At 43.4% G+C, this 17,783-nt stretch overlaps 1 protein-coding gene across 1 annotated transcript in view; it reads left to right on the forward strand.

Annotated features, from left to right (window-relative positions):
- Pdxdc1 (pyridoxal dependent decarboxylase domain containing 1) overlaps positions 1 to 17,783 on the forward strand; it is an 80,931-nt gene that overhangs the window by 61,864 nt on the left and 1,284 nt on the right. Inside the window, exons 17-23 of the mRNA XM_032912810.1 lie at positions 6,125 to 6,296; positions 6,840 to 6,958; positions 7,257 to 7,378; positions 8,293 to 8,385; positions 8,471 to 8,567; positions 9,489 to 9,593; positions 10,256 to 10,485. Coding sequence (XP_032768701.1) covers positions 6,125 to 6,296; positions 6,840 to 6,958; positions 7,257 to 7,378; positions 8,293 to 8,385; positions 8,471 to 8,567; positions 9,489 to 9,593; positions 10,256 to 10,485 — 938 coding nt within the window. The remainder of the gene's footprint in view (positions 1 to 6,124; positions 6,297 to 6,839; positions 6,959 to 7,256; positions 7,379 to 8,292; positions 8,386 to 8,470; positions 8,568 to 9,488; positions 9,594 to 10,255; positions 10,486 to 17,783) is intronic.

A 17,783-nucleotide genomic window follows, 5' to 3' on the forward strand; every position in this document is an offset into this window, starting at 1 on the left:
AAAAAATTGGTTGTGCTATTTATGATAAGATTTAAAACAATTTAAGAAAGTTTTTGGTGGTTTTTATGAGATACCTACATTTTTGCAAAGATAATTTCTCAATCTCATTAAAATAAGAAAATTTGCCCTGCAAAGAAAAGACCATTTTGGAGCTTGCTGGTGGCCTCAACCCCAGCCCTGAAGACAGTGCTGGAGGCTGACAGAGAACACCCAAGGCAACCCCTGTGAGCGATGGTAGACTGTCAAAGACTCCTCTATCTCCAAACCTCTGAGGCCTCCAAAGCTCACTTGACATGATGCCGTGTATCTCAGTAGCACTGGTACAGTGTCCCTGCCCCCTTCCAGATAGAAACTCACCAGAACATCCCTTCTATTAATATTGACATATAAATCAAGAGCCTGCCCTTTTATCTTAGCCTAAGACAGGATATGTGTAACCTGACTCGTGCCTTCTGTGAGAAGATGGCTTCTAGGTAGAGAGCTCCACATGCATCAGATTGACAGAGTGGGTGTTTTTCTGTGGAGCAGCAACTAGACTAAACTGTTGATTTATTTGCTCATTTTTTAAATGTGTATTTATTGTGTGAGATGGGCATGTGCATGTGGAAGTCAGAGGACTTATGGGACTCAGTTCTCTCCTACTGACTAATGGATGATGGGGATCAAGCTTAGGTTGCCAGGTTGAGTGCCAAGCACCTTTACCACAGAGCTCTGTCAGCCCAATCTTTAAACATTTATGTGTGTGGTATGTATGTCTCTGTGTGTGCATGTTGAAGCCATAAGTTGACATTGGGTGCATTTTATCTCGGTCTACGTTATACTTTTAGGACAGAGTCTCTTGCTTAATCCTGGAGCTCAGTGAGGTCAGGGGTCCACTAGTCTGTACTTCCCCAGTGCTGTGATTACAGGTGTATACCACGATGCCCGGTTTTATGTAGTGATCCATGGAGATCCACTCCAGACTCAGGTTATCATGCTTCTACAGCGAGCACTTCAGCAACAGAACTATTGTTCCAGCCCTAAGTGTGTTAATTTTCATCACCTGATTCTTCCATAGCTAGATGTTTAAAAATGTTTAAGTTAAGTATAATTAACAGCTCATATCTAACACTTTGGAAGTTGAGCCAGGAGGACCTGCCATAAGTTAGAGGCTGGCCTTAACTAAAGAGTGAATCCTGTCTCAAAAAAAAAAAAAAAAAAAACTAAAACCTTTTCACTTTGGTGCTGCCTGCACCACCAGTGTATGAATATTGGGCATAGGTCTGTGGGATTGAAAGAAAACACGTACACGGGTCACCCGTTTTCAGAGAGTGCCACCAAGGCTTTACTGAGATTTCTTATATACCAGAGGCAAAAGCCGTGGAAAAACAACAAAGCAGGTGAAAATTCCCAACCAGGAGAACAGGAAAAATCTGTGTCATGGAAGGTGCCAGCCTCCAAAACAGAGGCGTAAACAATTTCTTAACAACAACAAGCTGAAAGGCTTGGCGAGGGAGAAGAGTGCCATGGAAAGTCTTGGGCCCAAATCAGGGCCAGGAGCGGCTGCCAAGGGTGTAAACAACTTCTTGCTATAGCAGGGGAAAAGGCTCAGCGAGGGGGAAGGGATACACCCAGGTAGGGCCCAACAATTCCCCCCCCTTTTATTTTTTAAGTAGCTCCTGTCTTAGGATCAGACTGGGGTTCCAAAATTCTTTCCCGTCTCTGAAAACCCTGCCAGTCCTCAGGGTTTCTGTCTTAGGCGAGTATGGTCTCAGAAGGCTGCCCATCTTTGGCTAACTACTTGTCATACAAACTGAACCTAATTTGGGCCGATAGATTATTCACGGCCAATGAAAACCAAACCTGTTTGGTTTCAGCCTGAGACTGGATCTGTTGGTACTTAAAACAGCCCAAGGGCAGCTGCCTTAGCAATCAAGATAAGCATTTAAATCCCCAACAGCCTTGCTGCTATTAAGGGCCTTAACAGGGGTTACACACAGAGAATGATAAAAGAGAACAAGATATAACATGGGTTTCCCAGAGAAAGTCCAATTGTTCCTGCAGGAGAGCAGTTTGTTGGTTGAGATTAAGAATGACCAACTGAATCTGAGTATTAATGCTGTTCTGCACAATCAATGCCATGGCAACCTCTCCAGACAACATATCCATAGTTCCAATGACAGCTGCCGATTGAGATGTGGCCACACTGGCCACTGCAGTAGCAGTGGGTGAAATGGTGATGACAGCAATGACTGCCACAGTAGTGCCAAAAGTCTCTTTTATGCCTGTACAGTACCACTGGGAATCAGCCTTCATCTGGTATGGGGATCACACCAGGAACTCGAATAATCAATGCAGAATCTTTCTGTTCCCCGCAACTGGTCAGTAGATAGGACCTGGAAGAACAATTGAGAATCTCCTCCCTTGACACTGCCTTAGTCCCATTCCTAACCAAAAACGAAAAACGGCACCAACATGCGTGGCGCAGATTTCAGAAAATTTTTATTCTCTTTAATTGGGCAAAAATGTAGGGAGGTTTCAAGAACATCAGATACACTTCAAGAGGCAGTACTTAAAGGTCCAGGCCAGCACCTATGTGCTGGTCTAGGAGGCAGATAACTATCATTTTTTTTTTTTTTTTTTTTTTTTGGTTCTTTTTTTCGGAGCTGGGGACCGAACCCAGGGCCTTATGCTTCCTAGGCAAGCGCTCTACCACTGAGCTAAATCCCAACCCCTGATAACTATCATTTCTAACAAGACTAATGGGGTACAAAATATCTCTCAATCCTATAACACTAGCATTGGTAAGAGTAATACTTAAATCAGCTATGGAAACATTACTAAAAGTAAACATGAATGAAAAAAGGAGCTATTTAACTAGGCTTTATAAAAATCTTAACAAAACATAGACTATCCTTTAAGATGAAAAGTAAGGTTAAGAATTACTCGTTTTACCTTTATGTGAGCTGCCATTTTACCTGTTGCACAACCGGTTTGTTGTAATAACGGCAGGCTGTGCCGTGCTATGTAATCCCACTGGCATCAGGATCGGGGGATTCTTCATGAAGCTTTAGTATATCTCCAGGCGGACTGTCATCCACAGGACGCACAAAATTCTCAGGAACCCAAACAGGGGCCTCAGCATCCTTGGGAAAGATGCGAGCTGATCCTCTCACCCTGACTATGATGGGGTCAGGTCCCTTCCAGGCTTCCGAGGCCAGATCTTTCCATTTAACCAAACCAGTATGTGCTCTGTCCTTCCTCCAGTGTCTGTCGGCCGCTGAGAGACCAGCCTTATCCACAATTAAAAATTTAAGATATAAAGAATAGTTGATGATTTTAGTAGGAGGAGCTGCATACCCTCCCTCTGTTATTCTTTCACTGGTTTATTAGATTTCCATGTAATAGATAAAGGTCGAATACCAGAGGCTCTTTAGCAGTGGCCCTTAAGATAAATTTCCCAGGCCACTCCTGTCCCAGATGGTGTGTAATCTGCTCTTCACTAATACTGTAGGGTTTTCCCTGTAAAAAAATTTTCCCAGTCCCCTTCCCAGGCTCCTCCCCATACTTTTCATCATTCTTTGAGCAGGTTGTGTAGTCAAGACAGCTCCCATATCATGAAGAACATCCCTTCCCCATAGATTAACAGGAATATCATCGATGATAAAGGGTTGAAAATATCCCATATGTCCTTCGTCTTTCCATTTAAGTATTTTACTACTCCTAAAGGGGGCCGAAGCAGTGCCAATTCCCTGCAATAGGAACTTCGTAGTATCCAATGGCCATGCCTTAGGCCAGAAACTCTTAGAAATGACTGTGGAGTCTGCTCCAGTATCTAATATTCTCTTAAAGGCCTTGCCTTCAATCCACAAGATCAGTATGGGCCACTCTGCCAAAGAGGAAACCCAAAAGGCGCTAATACCAGTGGAGCCAAATCCTGGATTCCCTCTGCTGAATTTCCTTACTAGATTATCAGTGTTGAATTGGGGGAGTAATATAAGCTGAGCTATATGGTCTCACTGGGGGATAACTATCACACCCCTATCAACAGAGACCATGATTTTAATTTCTTCTGTATAATCGGCATCGATGACCCCGAGCAGTATTCTAATTCCCTTCATGAGGGCACTACTTCGTCTTAAAAGAAGGCCCATGCTGCCAAAAGGTAGTGGCCCATAGACCCCCATCCCTAAGGCTTGTGGACCCATTTGAGGTGTTAACACTGCCCTGGTGGAGGAACAGAGGTCCAATCCCACACTTCCTGGGGTACCTCTGATAAGGTCTTGAAAATGAAGGGGTTGTTTTGAGGGAGGAAACGAACTGGATGTGGGGCAGCAGTATTCATGGCTCCATACACTCTGGTTTGGGGGCCCCAGAGTGGGCCCCGTTGCCCATTTCCCAACGATCAGAGAGGGTGCCCCTCAACATCCATCTTGGAGCGCTGCCATTCATTCCTCCAATGATGACCTTTACAGCATCACAGGCGGAGTCCTGGTCCATTAATAGCCTTATTCTTAGCACATTCTCTTCTAAAGTGCCCCATCTGCCTACAGGAGAAGCAAGTCTTGCTTCTGTGGTCTCCCTTTTGAATGGAAGCTGCCATCACCTGGCCCATATGACAAGCTCCATCAATTTCCTTGCAAATCTTGATATAATCATTTAGGCTTTTAGATCTACGAGGCCAGATAGCCTCCTTGCGATACTTATTAGCATTTTCAAAAGCCACTTGTTTCACTATAGGCATAGCAGTGTCTGCATCCCCAAAGAGCTTCCCTGTCTACAAATTCTTGGAAAGGTTCAGATAGCCCCTGAATAACCGTTGATAACTGATCTCCTGCTGCCTTATTGGGAAGGGCCTTCCAAGCTCTGATGGCCGCTGTGGCAATTTGAAGATATACAGCAGGATCATAGTTAATCTATACCTGTAAAGGAGCATATTGACCTGCGCCAGTTAACATTTCCAAATCTCTATTGCCGTGGCCAGCCTGGGCATTAAGCCTGGTAGTGGCAAAACATTGTTCCTGATATTCACCCCTCCACAATAGATAATCCCCTTCACTGAGGACTACACGGCAAAGCTGTTGCCAATCACTAGGTATCAAGTTAGAAGTGATGCCAAACATGGCCACAGTGAAGGGAGCTAGGGCCCCATAGGACGATACTGCTTCTTTAAGGGCCTTCAACTCCTTAAATGTAAGTGGAATGTGCTGTTGACGCATCTGATCTGGATGGCCAGGATTAGGGATCTCTATGACTGGATAAATATTTTTACTTCTTGAGGGTCAGAATATTACTCCCCTAAGGGGAGAATCAGAAGTTACAATCCTCCGTTCCTCATTAGGGAGATAATCATCATAAGCTGGGGGTGCCAAGGGCTCCGGGAGAGGGGATAACTTCTCTTTTCCCTTTTTACCTCAACTCCGATATTTTTTCAATTTCCCCCTCAATTCCTCAATCTCCCTCTCCAATGTTATCACCTCATCTGCATCAGACTCATAGGAATTGAATCGGAGTCACTGCTGTCCCTACAAATTGACTCTTTTGTATGCTCATCCTGTGCAATTCCAAATGTCCTTTCAATTTCCATCATCTGTTCTTTGACCCTCGCATTTTCACTAAGTAAAACATCCTTCACTAACCTCCATAAGGAAAAGGTAGCAATTGGAATGCTCTCTGATCCCCCGTCTTGGAGGGCCTTCTGTAAATCCCTTTTAACCTGTTTCCAATCCGGAATATTCAAACCGCCATTAGCTATAAACCAAGGACTGACTTGTTCTATAGTTTTAACAAAATCTTGGGCTGTCTTTACCTTAATGCTAGTACCTTGTTGTTTGAGTAAACTTACAAGCTGATCTACGACCAATAATGAGGAACTTGTAGTTCCCATGGCTAAGACAAAACCTTTGTAGTGCTACTTACTTCCAGTTTTGTCCTGTGGTTGCGCTTGTCCCCAATACGTTCCACTTCCTCGCCGGCTGGCCTTTTGGAATGATCCCGTCAGGTTGTCCTCTCCCAATCTCGGAGGAACCTCCAAATGATGAACATCAGTTCATACTGAGCTCTTGACCTTTGACCTTGCTAGTGGTAAATAAAAGTTGCCAAGTCAGCCTTTAATCATTTCTCAAACATTCTGTGGGCGTTTCAGCATTAGGAACTCGAGGAGAGGATGTAGATCAACTCATCACCTGCATCCAAAGCAAACTGCCAGTCCTGACATGTACACTACAGCTACGGGAAGAATTCAAGAAGGAGGTAGAGGGGACAGCGGGGCTCCTGTATGTGGATGACCCCAACTGGCCTGGAATTGGAGTTGTCAGGTAATGATTTGGCTTGCTACATGATGTGAAAGATTGCTTTGTCAAAGCATAAGTGGGTCCTGTTACTCACATATCCAGGTGGAATTCTATTCTATTATTTGCTAAGATCTCATGATGTGCTCTGGGTATTTACAGAGGTCTACTGTAGACAGTTTGGTCCAGCATTAGACTTAGTCAGGGGTCACTATGTGCTAGTTCACAAGTGCCCAGGGCAGACCCATGATATAAGGAATATACAGAGCTTACAAACAAGTTAATGGGAGAGAGCTATATTGGCCTCACTGTCTTCTGGTGACCCACCTGAATGACCCACCTTTCTCTCCTGTTTCCTTTTATCTTTGAAAATTGCTTTCCTGGGCCATAGACTGAGGCTTACAACATTATTAAGATGGTGGATGTTTAATCATAACACATGGCCACTGTTTCCTCTTCACACTCATAACTGTATATCTGTGTTCATCTCTAGGAACTTATACCTCACCCATAATCCTGTCTGAAGAAATACGCAATCTTAGATTTGTTACTGCTGTCTGATGTTTTTAGGTATGAGCATGCTAATGATGATAACACCAGTTTGCAATCTGATCCAGAGGGGGAAAAAATACACACTGGACTTCTGAAAAAGTTAAATGAACTGGAATCTGACCTCACATTTAAAATGGGTAAGAACTGCTTTTCTAAGTCACTGTGAACTTTAAGAAGACCATGTCTAACTGGCTTATGGTAGCTGATTTGCATCACCAAAGAAGTGGGGAGTTCTGGTTTAGGACAAACTGGAGATGAAGTGTCTCTCAGAGTAATGTTGCCCTCCCTCTCCAGCTCCTCAGCCTTCCTTTCCTCTATCAGAGACATTTTCCTCTTCCTAGGAAGGAGGCCTCTTTGACAGTCAGTAAGGACCTTGTCTGGGCCTCCATCTGCTCTGAGGACCTAGGAGCCAGCCTTGCCTGTTTCTTCCCTCAGGCCCTGAGTACAAAAGCATGAAGAGCTGCATTTACATTGGCATGGCAAGTGATGATGTGGATGTTTCTGAGCTAGTGGAGACCATTGCTGTCACAGCCCGGGAAATTGAAGAGAACTCAAGGGTCTGTAAGATTAACCAGTTTCATGCCTTTCCCAAGTTTTGCAATTGGACATGGGGAGGGGGGCGAAGACAAATTGTCTGTTCATTTTTTTCTTTCCCAAATGTTGGTCCTATGCTAAGACCTGTGATCTAGGGGTTATGCCAGGCATCAGAAATGCCAGGAGGTCTTTTCAGTTTCTGCCCTCCACTGACCTCAATAGGCTGTGTAGGGAAAGAGCCATGTACAACTGAGCAGTGTGGCTTACTCACACTGTGGCTTAGGACAGATGAACTTTTGGAAAATTGCTTACCTCTGTAGTATGCTGAAGTGAGACTTCCTAACTAAAGGAGCTAGTCTCAAGGACAAATGGCACAAGTGTGGGGTACCAAGGAAGAGCAGCCTGCAAGGCTAGAGGACAGACTCCAACCCAGCCTGGTCTGAGAGCAGACAGACACAGGGACATGCTGCAGTTCCCTTGGGTAGAGAAGGGATAAAGAGTTTTAAAAAGGTCAAGGAGCTGGTGCATTTGCTGTTGGTTAGACTTTAGACTCTGGGTGTTTCCCAGGCTTGGCTATTCTGATTTTGTCTCAGCATTAAACTGTGCTAGTTACAGTATGAATGTAACTGTGCTAGTTACATTAAACTGTGCTAGTTACAGTATGAATGTAACTGTGCTAGTTACATTAAACTGTGCTAGTTACAGTATGAATGTAAGTGGTGATTTCTCGTTTGGCAAATGAGGCTGGAAAGGTTGTGTCTGCTTGGTCTGCATGAGCTTTCATCTCTTCTGTTTCACTTTTGCCCATGTATTTCAGTGCAGAATTCTAACATATTGACAGACTTCTGGGAAAATGTCACCAATGCTGTTGACTGTAAATAATTGTGGGCCCTGTGCAAGCAGCTTAGGCAATCAGTGTCTTTCTTGGCTTTTGCAGCTTCTAGAGAACATGACAGAAGTTGTTCGGAAGGGGATTCAGGAGGCTCAGGTTCAGCTACAGAAGGCAAATGAGGAGCGGCTTCTGGAAGAGGTAGGTTCCTGTCAGGACTCTCCATACTGGTGCCCTAGTGGAACAGGCTCAGCAGACGGTCCTGAACAAGGGTTCTATTTTGCAGGGAGTGTTGCGGCAAATCCCTGTAGTAGGATCCGTGCTGAATTGGTTTTCTCCAGTCCAGGCTTCACAAAAGGGAAGAAGTTTTAACTTAACAGCAGGTAGGACTTCTCACTGGTCTATGCCTAGATCTGTTCTTTCAGATTTTGACCAGATGCCTTTAGCCCCCAGTACCTTCATGTTTTTATACCTCCCTGGATTCTCTGCCAGGAGTCTGAAATGAAGCAGCCTGCTCCTACTGCCATGTCATCCCCCCCACCCCCCAGTCCCTGCTGAAACAGTGAGAAAGCAAGTAGACACTCTACGGCACGTGCATTGTTCTTCCTTGAAACAAACATGGCTGTCCAGTTGGCCAGCATCTGGGAACTGCACTGTAGACACTGACATAAGGACTGTTGGTCCCCTGCAGCCCTTCTGAGTGTCCTATGCAGGGCAGGGCTCCTTCTGAAAGGGGAACATGATGATTATAGCACACGGTTCTGGGATTTTTTTTTAAACCAGTGACTAGCAGTATTACCAACCTTCTGGAAATAAAGGTTGTGATGCCTTTCCTATCCTACCAAAGAAATGCTCCCAAAATTTGATGTTCCTTCTTTTGATCCTTCTTCAGAAAATAATGGCTAGATTCTCACAATAGCCAGATTTTCTTGGTATGGTGGCACAAGGATATAATGCAGGCATTTAGGAGCCTGAAGGTTGCTGATCAGGGTTACGTGAAACTTTGTCTCAAGACACCGTGAACAAACAATGCTTCACCTCTCAGAGCTCAGCATCAGCAGGGGCAGCTGCTCTTCCATGCTCACGTGTCCATGCTGCCATGTGTCTCCCAGCGGGGTGGGTCCTGGCACCGCACACTCTTAATTGACCTCCAGGACCGGAGGCTGGGGAGAGATGTGCGCAGCTGCAGGCTGGGTCAAAGTCAGTTGGGAGCAAAATGGCGATAGACCTGGTTAGGACACAAAACCAATTGAAGGCAGGTGGCATCTCAGGAGCTTCTGCCCACGCCTTTGTTTTCCTTACAGGTTCTCTGGAGTCCACAGAATACACCTATGTCTACAAAGTACAAGGTACAGGAGTGACACCACCTCCTACACCCTCAGGCACTCGAAGCAAACAAAGGCTCCCAGGTGGGTTAAACCTCTCGACATTTCACCATCATTGATAGAAGAAAACCAGTTCTATCCCACTTAGGGTATGAACTCTACATGCTGTTGAGATGGCTAACTTGTTCCCTGCACGTGCCTTTTTTTTTTTTTTTTTTTTTTTTTTTTTAATTTTTATTTATTTTACATATGTGAGTACACTGTAGAGTGAGTACACTGTAGGTGTCTTCAGACACAGCAGAAGAAGGTTTCAGATCCCATTACAGATGGTTGTGAGCCACCATGTGGTTGCTGGGAATTGAACTCAGAACCTCTGGAAGAGCAGTCGGAGCTCTTAACCACTGAGCCATCTCTCCAGCCCGCCTTTGTTTTCTTTAAGCCAAAATTCCATTCCCTTCACTGAAACAAGCATTCATGCACCTGTGATATATTCCCATAGAAATGCCTCCATGATGCTCTAAAGGCAGCATTGATTTCATCGAAGTGTTCACTCCCATTAGGGTCACCAGAGAATCACTGACCTGAAGCATTTTAGCGTCACAGTTTTCTTTAGTTCCCACCTTACCTCTGAGATGCTTCTGAGCCAGAATTCTAGCATTCCTGCAAAATCAGTGACCAGGCAGGACCTCAGAGCCTTTGCTACACCATGTACCTCCAGTTTCAGCATACTTGTCTCATGTTTCTAGGTCAGAAGCCTTTTAAAAGGTCCCTGAGAAGCTCGGATGCTGTGAGCGAGACTAGCTCAGTCAGCCACATTGAAGACCTGGAAAAGGTGGAACAGTTGCCCAGTGGGCTAGAGCACGACAGCCTAGAGGCCCAGTGCCCCGAGCAGCCCTGCAGGGCTGCTGACCCCGTGGCCAGACAGACTGAGGCCCTGCAGAGTGAGGCCCAGCATCAGGAAGATGACCACTCACAGGTAGAGGAGCTGGAGCGCTTAAGATAGAGCTCAGTTATGCTGGGCTAGAGGCTGTATTGACTGTCATTTCAGGGAAGGTAAAGTTCTATTGAAGATGTGAACTATGCCACATGCTAATATGATAAAAACTTCTGTTGTTTGTGCTAAACTAGGAGTTTTGCACAGATACCTGTCAGAAAACCAGGCTTTTTAGGGGGCAATTATTTTTTGTGTAAGTAGAACAAATGACAATTGACTATTTTGTCCTGCCCAACATAGGCGTACCCTTTCTTCCAGTACCATAAACATTTTGTACTGAGAGGACTCGTGGACTTCCTTCAAACACCTGCCACTTGAAACACTGCGTTCATCTCTCTGAGTCTAATCGTGATGAAGCTGTTCACAATGACTCTTGTGGTTCTCTTCCATCTGTCGTAGTAGCTCTGTAGTTGGGTCACATTGCGGTAGATGCTTGCTGATGACTTGCCTGCGTTGTCACGAAACAGAACTTCTTACTATAGCAGGGGAAAAGGCTCAGCGAGGGGGAAGGGATACACCCAGGTAGGGCCCAACAATTCCCCCCCTTTTATTTTTTAAGTAGCTCCTGTCTTAGGATCAGACTGGGGTTCCAAAATTCTTTCCCGTCTCTGAAAACCCTGCCAGTCCTCAGGGTTTCTGTCTTAGGCGAGTATGGTCTCAGAAGGCTGCCCATCTTTGGCTAACTACTTGTCATACAAACTGAACCTAATTTGGGCCGATAGATTATTCACGGCCAATGAAAACCAAACCTGTTTGGTTTCAGCCTGAGACTGGATCTGTTGGTACTTAAACAGCCCAAGGGCAGCTGCCTTAGCAATCAAGATAAGCATTTAAATCCCCAACAGCCTTGCTGCTATTAAGGGCCTTTAACAGGGTTACACAGAGAATGATAAAAGAGAACAAGATATAACATGGGTTTCCCAGAGAAAGTCCAATTGTTCCTGCAGGAGAGCAGTTTGTTGGTTGAGATTAAGAATGACCAACTGAATCTGAGTATTAATGCTGTTCTGCACAATCAATGCCATGGCAACCTCTCCAGACAACATATCCATAGTTCCAATGACAGCTGCCGATTGAGATGTGGCCACACTGGCCACTGCAGTAGCAGTGGGTGAAATGGTGATGACAGCAATGACTGCCACAGTAGTGCCAAAAGTCTCTTTTATGCCTGTACAGTACCACTGGGAATCAGCCTTCATCTGGTATGGGGATCACACCAGGAACTCGAATAATCAATGCAGAATCTTTCTGTTCCCCGCAACTGGTCAGTAGATAGGACCTGGAAGAACAATTGAGAATCTCCTCCCTTGACACTGCCTTAGTCCCATTCCTAACCAAAAACGAAAAACGGCACCAACATGCGTGGCGCAGATTTCAGAAAATTTTTATTCTCCTTAATTGGGCAAAAATGTAGGGAGGTTTCAAGAACATCAGATACACTTCAAGAGGCAGTACTTAAAGGTCCAGGCCAGCACCTATGTGCTGGTCTAGGAGGCAGATAACTATCATTTCTAACAAGACTAATGGGGTACAGAATATCTCTCAATCCTATAACACTAGCATTGGTAAGAGTAATACTTAAATCAGCTATGGAAACATTACTAAAAGTAAACATGAATGAAAAAAGGAGCTATTTAACTTGGCTTTATAAAAATCTTAACAAAACATAGACTATCCTTTAAGATGAAAAGTAAGGTTAAGAATTACTCGTTTTACCTTTATGTGAGCTGCCATTTTACCTGTTGCACAACCGGTTTGTTGTAATAACGGCAGGCTGTGCCGTGCTATGTAATCCCACTGGCATCAGGATCGGGGGATTCTTCATGAAGCTTTAGTATATCTCCAGGCGGACTGTCATCCACAGGACGCACAAAATTCTCAGGAACCCAAACAGGGCCTCAGCATCCTTGGGAAAGATGCTTTTAGCTGATCCTCTCACCCCTGACTATGATGGGGTCAGGTCCTTCCAGGCTTCGAGGCCAGATCTTTCCATTTAACCAAACCAGTATGTGCTCTGTCCTTCCTCCAGTGTCTGTCGGCCGCTGAGAGACCAGCCTTATCCACAATTAAAAATTTAAGATATAAAGAATAGTTGATGATTTTAGTAGGAGGAGCTGCATACCCTCTCTCTGTTATTCTTTCAAGTTGGTTTTTTATGCTCAAATGGCCTTCCCCTACAATTGCTTGACCTTGAGAATTGTAAGGGATACCTGTTTTATTAAGAATATCATAATAAGCACAAAATTGTTGAAATGTTTTGCTGGTATATGCTGGTCCATTATCAGTTTTTATTTGCCTAGGCACATTCATAAAGGCAAAGGCTTGTAAACAATGGCTTTTCACATCTTTGATCCTTTCTCCACTATGAGCAGAAGCAAAGATCAATCCTGAATAGGTATCTATGGACACATGGACATATTTCAGTTTCCCAAAAGAAGGTACATGTGTGACATCCATTTGCCAAATGTCATTGGGCATCAATCCTCTAGGATTGACACCCAGACTGGGTGAGGGAATTAACAGAGCACATGAGGGACATTGAGTAACTACCTGAACACCTTGCTCCTTGGTGCATCCTCTACTATGTCCTAAAGATTGTGAATTTATATGAAATTTTCTATGTAATTGAATGGCCAAATCATAAGAATCAAGAGCTATAGCTACAAATTGTGGCCTAGTATACAGATCAGCAGCAGCATTGCCTTCTGCCATGGGGCCAGGCAATCCAGATGACCTCTGATGTGCCCTACATAAATAGATCTCTGCGTTGCCACAGCAGTGCCTGCACTTGCAAAAGACAAGAGCAAATAGGAGAGACAGGAGCAACATCTGCAGCAGTTTCCAAAGGTAAAATAATATTAGATACATAAACACTGTCTGTATAAATATTGCAGGGCTCTTCAGGAAACAAAGATAGCGCCAAAGGAAGGGCCTTTAATTCAGCCAACTGTGCCGAGTGCAGTCAAGCATCATTTTCTCCACCTTGCCCTCTGAAAGGACCACAGCGTATCCCTTAGAAGAACCATCAGTGAAAACTAATCTAGCCTCACTCAAAGGCTGAGTTTTTACTATAGAGGGAAAGATCACAGGATGTAACTTAAAAAAAAACTGACAAATTTTATTTTCAGGATAATGGTTATCAAACTGACTAGTAGTGGAACATGAAAAAAAAAAATGGATCAATCACCAAAAGTTCTAGTCAAATTACTTACCTGTTCTCGATCATAAGGTAAAATAATCATTCTATGAGCAGGTTGCATAGTCAAGACAGCTCCCATATCATGAAGAACATCCCTTCCCCATAACAGGAATATTTTCGATGATAAAGGGTTGAAAATATCCCATATGTCCTTCCTCATCTTTCCATTAAGTATTATTTTACTACGTTTTTGAGGAGCTGTCCCCACTCCTTATAAAGTACGTAATGATCAATTACAGTTTTAGTTGCTTCTCCTGTTAAAGCAATTGCAACCAGAAAGTCTGAAAAAGTGTCAGTAGTCATAAATAAATCTAGGAATACCAGATTATTGTCTCTAGCTATTACTATTTTGATGATATAAAGAGTGAGCTTGTCTAATTGTTCCTATGCAAGGCCCAAAATCTGCCTGTTATATAAATCTGTTGTGACTTTGCCCTCTCTAATGGGTCCTGGCAATCCAGTCTGAGTTCTTAAATGGCCTATAAAGGAACAGCACATTTCTCTTAAATCAGTTGTATTAGCATAAGTAGTTGTGAAATTCGACGGTTAACCATATCTAAGAGGAAGAATCTAATCAATTGCAAACCATACGCTAGATATTGGCTACCAGTATACGAACTGAAAGCTTGATTTTTTTTTTTAACATCTTAAAAACAGCAGCTATGGCATGTAATTCAATAGTCTGTGCTGAGGCAGGGGAAACTCAAGAGAATAAACATATGATCCAATTATATATGTTGCCTTCTCATAAAATAGCCAATTTAATTGCTGTTTGGAATAAGGTATGTTTCATCAGGTCCTTTTTCTAAAATACTTCCATGACTCAATCTTAAGATTCTGTACATGTAGCTCTCTTTACTTTCTGTAAAGCTATTCAGTCACTCCTCAGTTAATTGTCTAGGGGAATAGAATTTGCATCTCCCTTGGGAATATCAAACAAAGGCATAAATCCTCCTGTGGTAAACTTAACATATCTTAGAAGCTTTTAAAAATAATTTAAAGTAAACTATCTTGAATTTTCTGTGCCACAGTTTGTTTAGGATATAATTGATGTCTCAAATATTGAAAAGGAATATTGAATCTTTTTCTGGAGCAACAGCTACTCAAAACTTAAAGCACTTTGCAAGAGTAAAGGCTTGCAGTAAAATTAAAATGTCTATATAATGGATAATATACACTGAAAGATTCAAAGTCTTAGCTTCTTGTATTGAAGCAGTGACAAAAATTTTTTACATAATATAGGGCCAAAAGTGATTCCTCGAGGCAAAACTTTCCATTGGTATCACTTCATGGGCTCTCCAAAATTATAAGCAAGCTCACTTAATGAAAACCTTTAACAATTGCCAGGATATAAAGAAACAGCATAAAAACAATATTTTAAATCTATAACAATTCTACATGTATTTCTTGAAATAGCAGTTTGAGTAAGCAAACAGGCTGTAATACTCTTATAAGTTAATCTCCTCCTGTTTGATTTTTTTCTTAATTACAAATATGTGTGAGTTAGAATCTTGAGCCTGTCTGTGATCGAACTGTAAACTGTAGCCAATGTAACACTGACAGTCATTAACCATAATCTTTACGTTTCCCTTGTAACACTAGAGCACAACCATAATTTTGGAAAGCAAAACTCAACCTCCAACAAACTATCTATTTTCCAAAATCCAGTCTCTCCAAAACACTAAATCTATTCCCCCTGCTTTAAAGTTTGACTGTCAATTCTTGCATATGAACGAACGATGGTGCAGGCTCTAATTCCTCAACAAAGAGACATTGCCCTAAATTATTTTATAAGCTATTAAAATATTATCCCAATTTAGACCTGTTTCCCTGGGTTGGCTCATGCCACGTGTTGTCTAGAATGACTCCATCCGAATTACCAGCCAATCAGAAACAAAAAATGAAGTGGCTACACATATCTTTAATATTTAGATCAAACACCATTTTTACTTTTTCTAGCTGTAATTTTAAGAGAAGCACCTTGTCACCTGTTGAATCCAATAATCACAGTCAGAGATCCTTCTAAGAGAAACAGCCATCAGCTCCATTACCATAGAAGCTGTGAAGCTGCTGATGCCTTTAAGATTGGCTCCTGCAGACACTTAGCCCCAGGGATCTTCTCCAGCTGACCTAGGCTCTAGCTACAGGTACAGGGCTCCAAAGGCCAATTGAAACTGTTTTTTATTTGTTCCTTTCTTGAAAGGAGTTAAAACTAAATCAAGCGGTGAATCAACCAGCATTTAAAGTTTTAACTATTTTTTGTTTTAAACATGAAACACAAAACATTCAAGCAACTAGAAGCAAAACTGAGACATAAATTGACATACATGGACAGCTTGGTGCACCAAGGTCAGACAATAGACAGAGGGAAAGAACTAGATGGTGTTCCACCAAAGGAACCCCGATATCCTACCTAAAGGACCCAGAACCAGAAATAAGCACTTCTCCAATAGGAGCCAGCAAGGAAACAGGACGTCTCCAGCCTTCCTTCTGTCCCTAGGAGAGCTCTTAAAAAAGCTTAAGCTCATTTTCCTTCTTTCGCTTGTGTCTATTTGGGACTGAAAAATCCTCTGGAGGCCACCATGACGAGCTCAGTGCCATCTGCTGTGCAGCACGGTAAGGCTAAAAACAAGCCTTTGGCCTGCTTCTCATGTGGCTGTAGCTTCTCTTCTACGTGAAGCTCACCCTGGGCCCAGCTCAGGAAAGAACCAGAGAAGTCGCCTCTCCCAGGCTAACAAGCCAGAGCTTGCTGCCTCATTCCTGTCCATTCCTGTTTCCCCAAAGTACTGTGTCACCTATAGAACCCTAAGATGCCCCACCCGTGCCTTTCTAGTCCCTAAAAGTCAAACAGTGGAAGATACTAAGATGGTGTTCCTGTGGACTGCAGTGTTGGAGCCTTAGTTACACCACATGAAGCCTATAATTATACTTCACCTGGGTGGTTGCTGACTGCTGCCCCCTTTATTGATTTTTTGGGGGGAGAGGTGCAAATGATTATAAATACAGTCTTCCCTGTTTATTTGGTGCAATGAAGTATAGCAGGTAACATGGGGGAGGGGTAAATTATCACCTTTAACAAGATTGATTTTTAAATGTTTTTGTACACTTGGAATTGTTACCTGTTTTGCTGCAACAGAATTTACCTTGAGACATTATCTGATGTTGGCTTAAATAAAGGCTCTTGAAATTGCTACCTTTGATCAATATAAATCTTAACTTTTCATCAAATAACAGAAAAGGGTTTTGGGGGATGGTTTGTTTGGTTTTTGTTTGTTTTAACAGTATTTTTTTTTTTTTTTACTGGATATTTTCTTTACTTACACTTCAAATACCCTTTCCCAATTTACCCTCTGGAGTCCCCCATCCCTACCTCTATGAGAGTATTCCCCCACCCACCCACCCACCCACCCACCCCCTAACCCACCAACCCCCTTCCTCCCTCCCTCCCTTCTCCATACCCTGGCTCTCCCTACATGGGGACATCGAGCCTTCACAGGGCCAAGGGCCTCTCCTCTCATTGATGCCCCATATTGGTCCTTCCATGTGTACTCTTTGGTTGGTGGTTTAGTCTCTTGAGAGCTGGGGGGCAGGGGGGACCGGGTCTGGTTGGCTGATATTGTTGTTCTTCCTATGAGGTTGAAAACCCCTTCAGTTCCTTCAGTCCTTTAACTCCTCCATTAGGGATCCTGTTCTCAGTTCAGTGGTTGGCTGCGCTAACCTGCCTCTATATTTGTCAGGCTCTGTAGAGCCTCTCAGGAGTTTTTTTTTTTTTTTTTTTTTTTTTAAAAGACAAGGTTTCTCTGAACAGCCCTGGCTGTCCTGGAACTTTAGACCCTGGAACCTGCTTTGTAGACCAGGCTGGCCTCAAACTCTCAAGAGATTTGCCTGCTGAGTGCTGGGACTAAAGGTGTGCAGCAGCACAGCAGGCAACATGAGAGTTCCTAAGCAGTAGCTTCCATACCCTACTGACCGTCTTAGCAGCAGCACACAGGAAAGCTGCCCTCATGCTGTTCAGACTCACTTGGTCTCCCAGGTCTTGTCAAAAGGCAAAAGCTCAGCTGTTTCTTTCTGAACCTTTCGC

The sequence above is a fragment of the Rattus rattus genome, chromosome 9 (assembly GCF_011064425.1).
Source record: "Rattus rattus isolate New Zealand chromosome 9, Rrattus_CSIRO_v1, whole genome shotgun sequence".
Taxonomy (NCBI): Eukaryota; Metazoa; Chordata; class Mammalia; order Rodentia; family Muridae; genus Rattus; species Rattus rattus.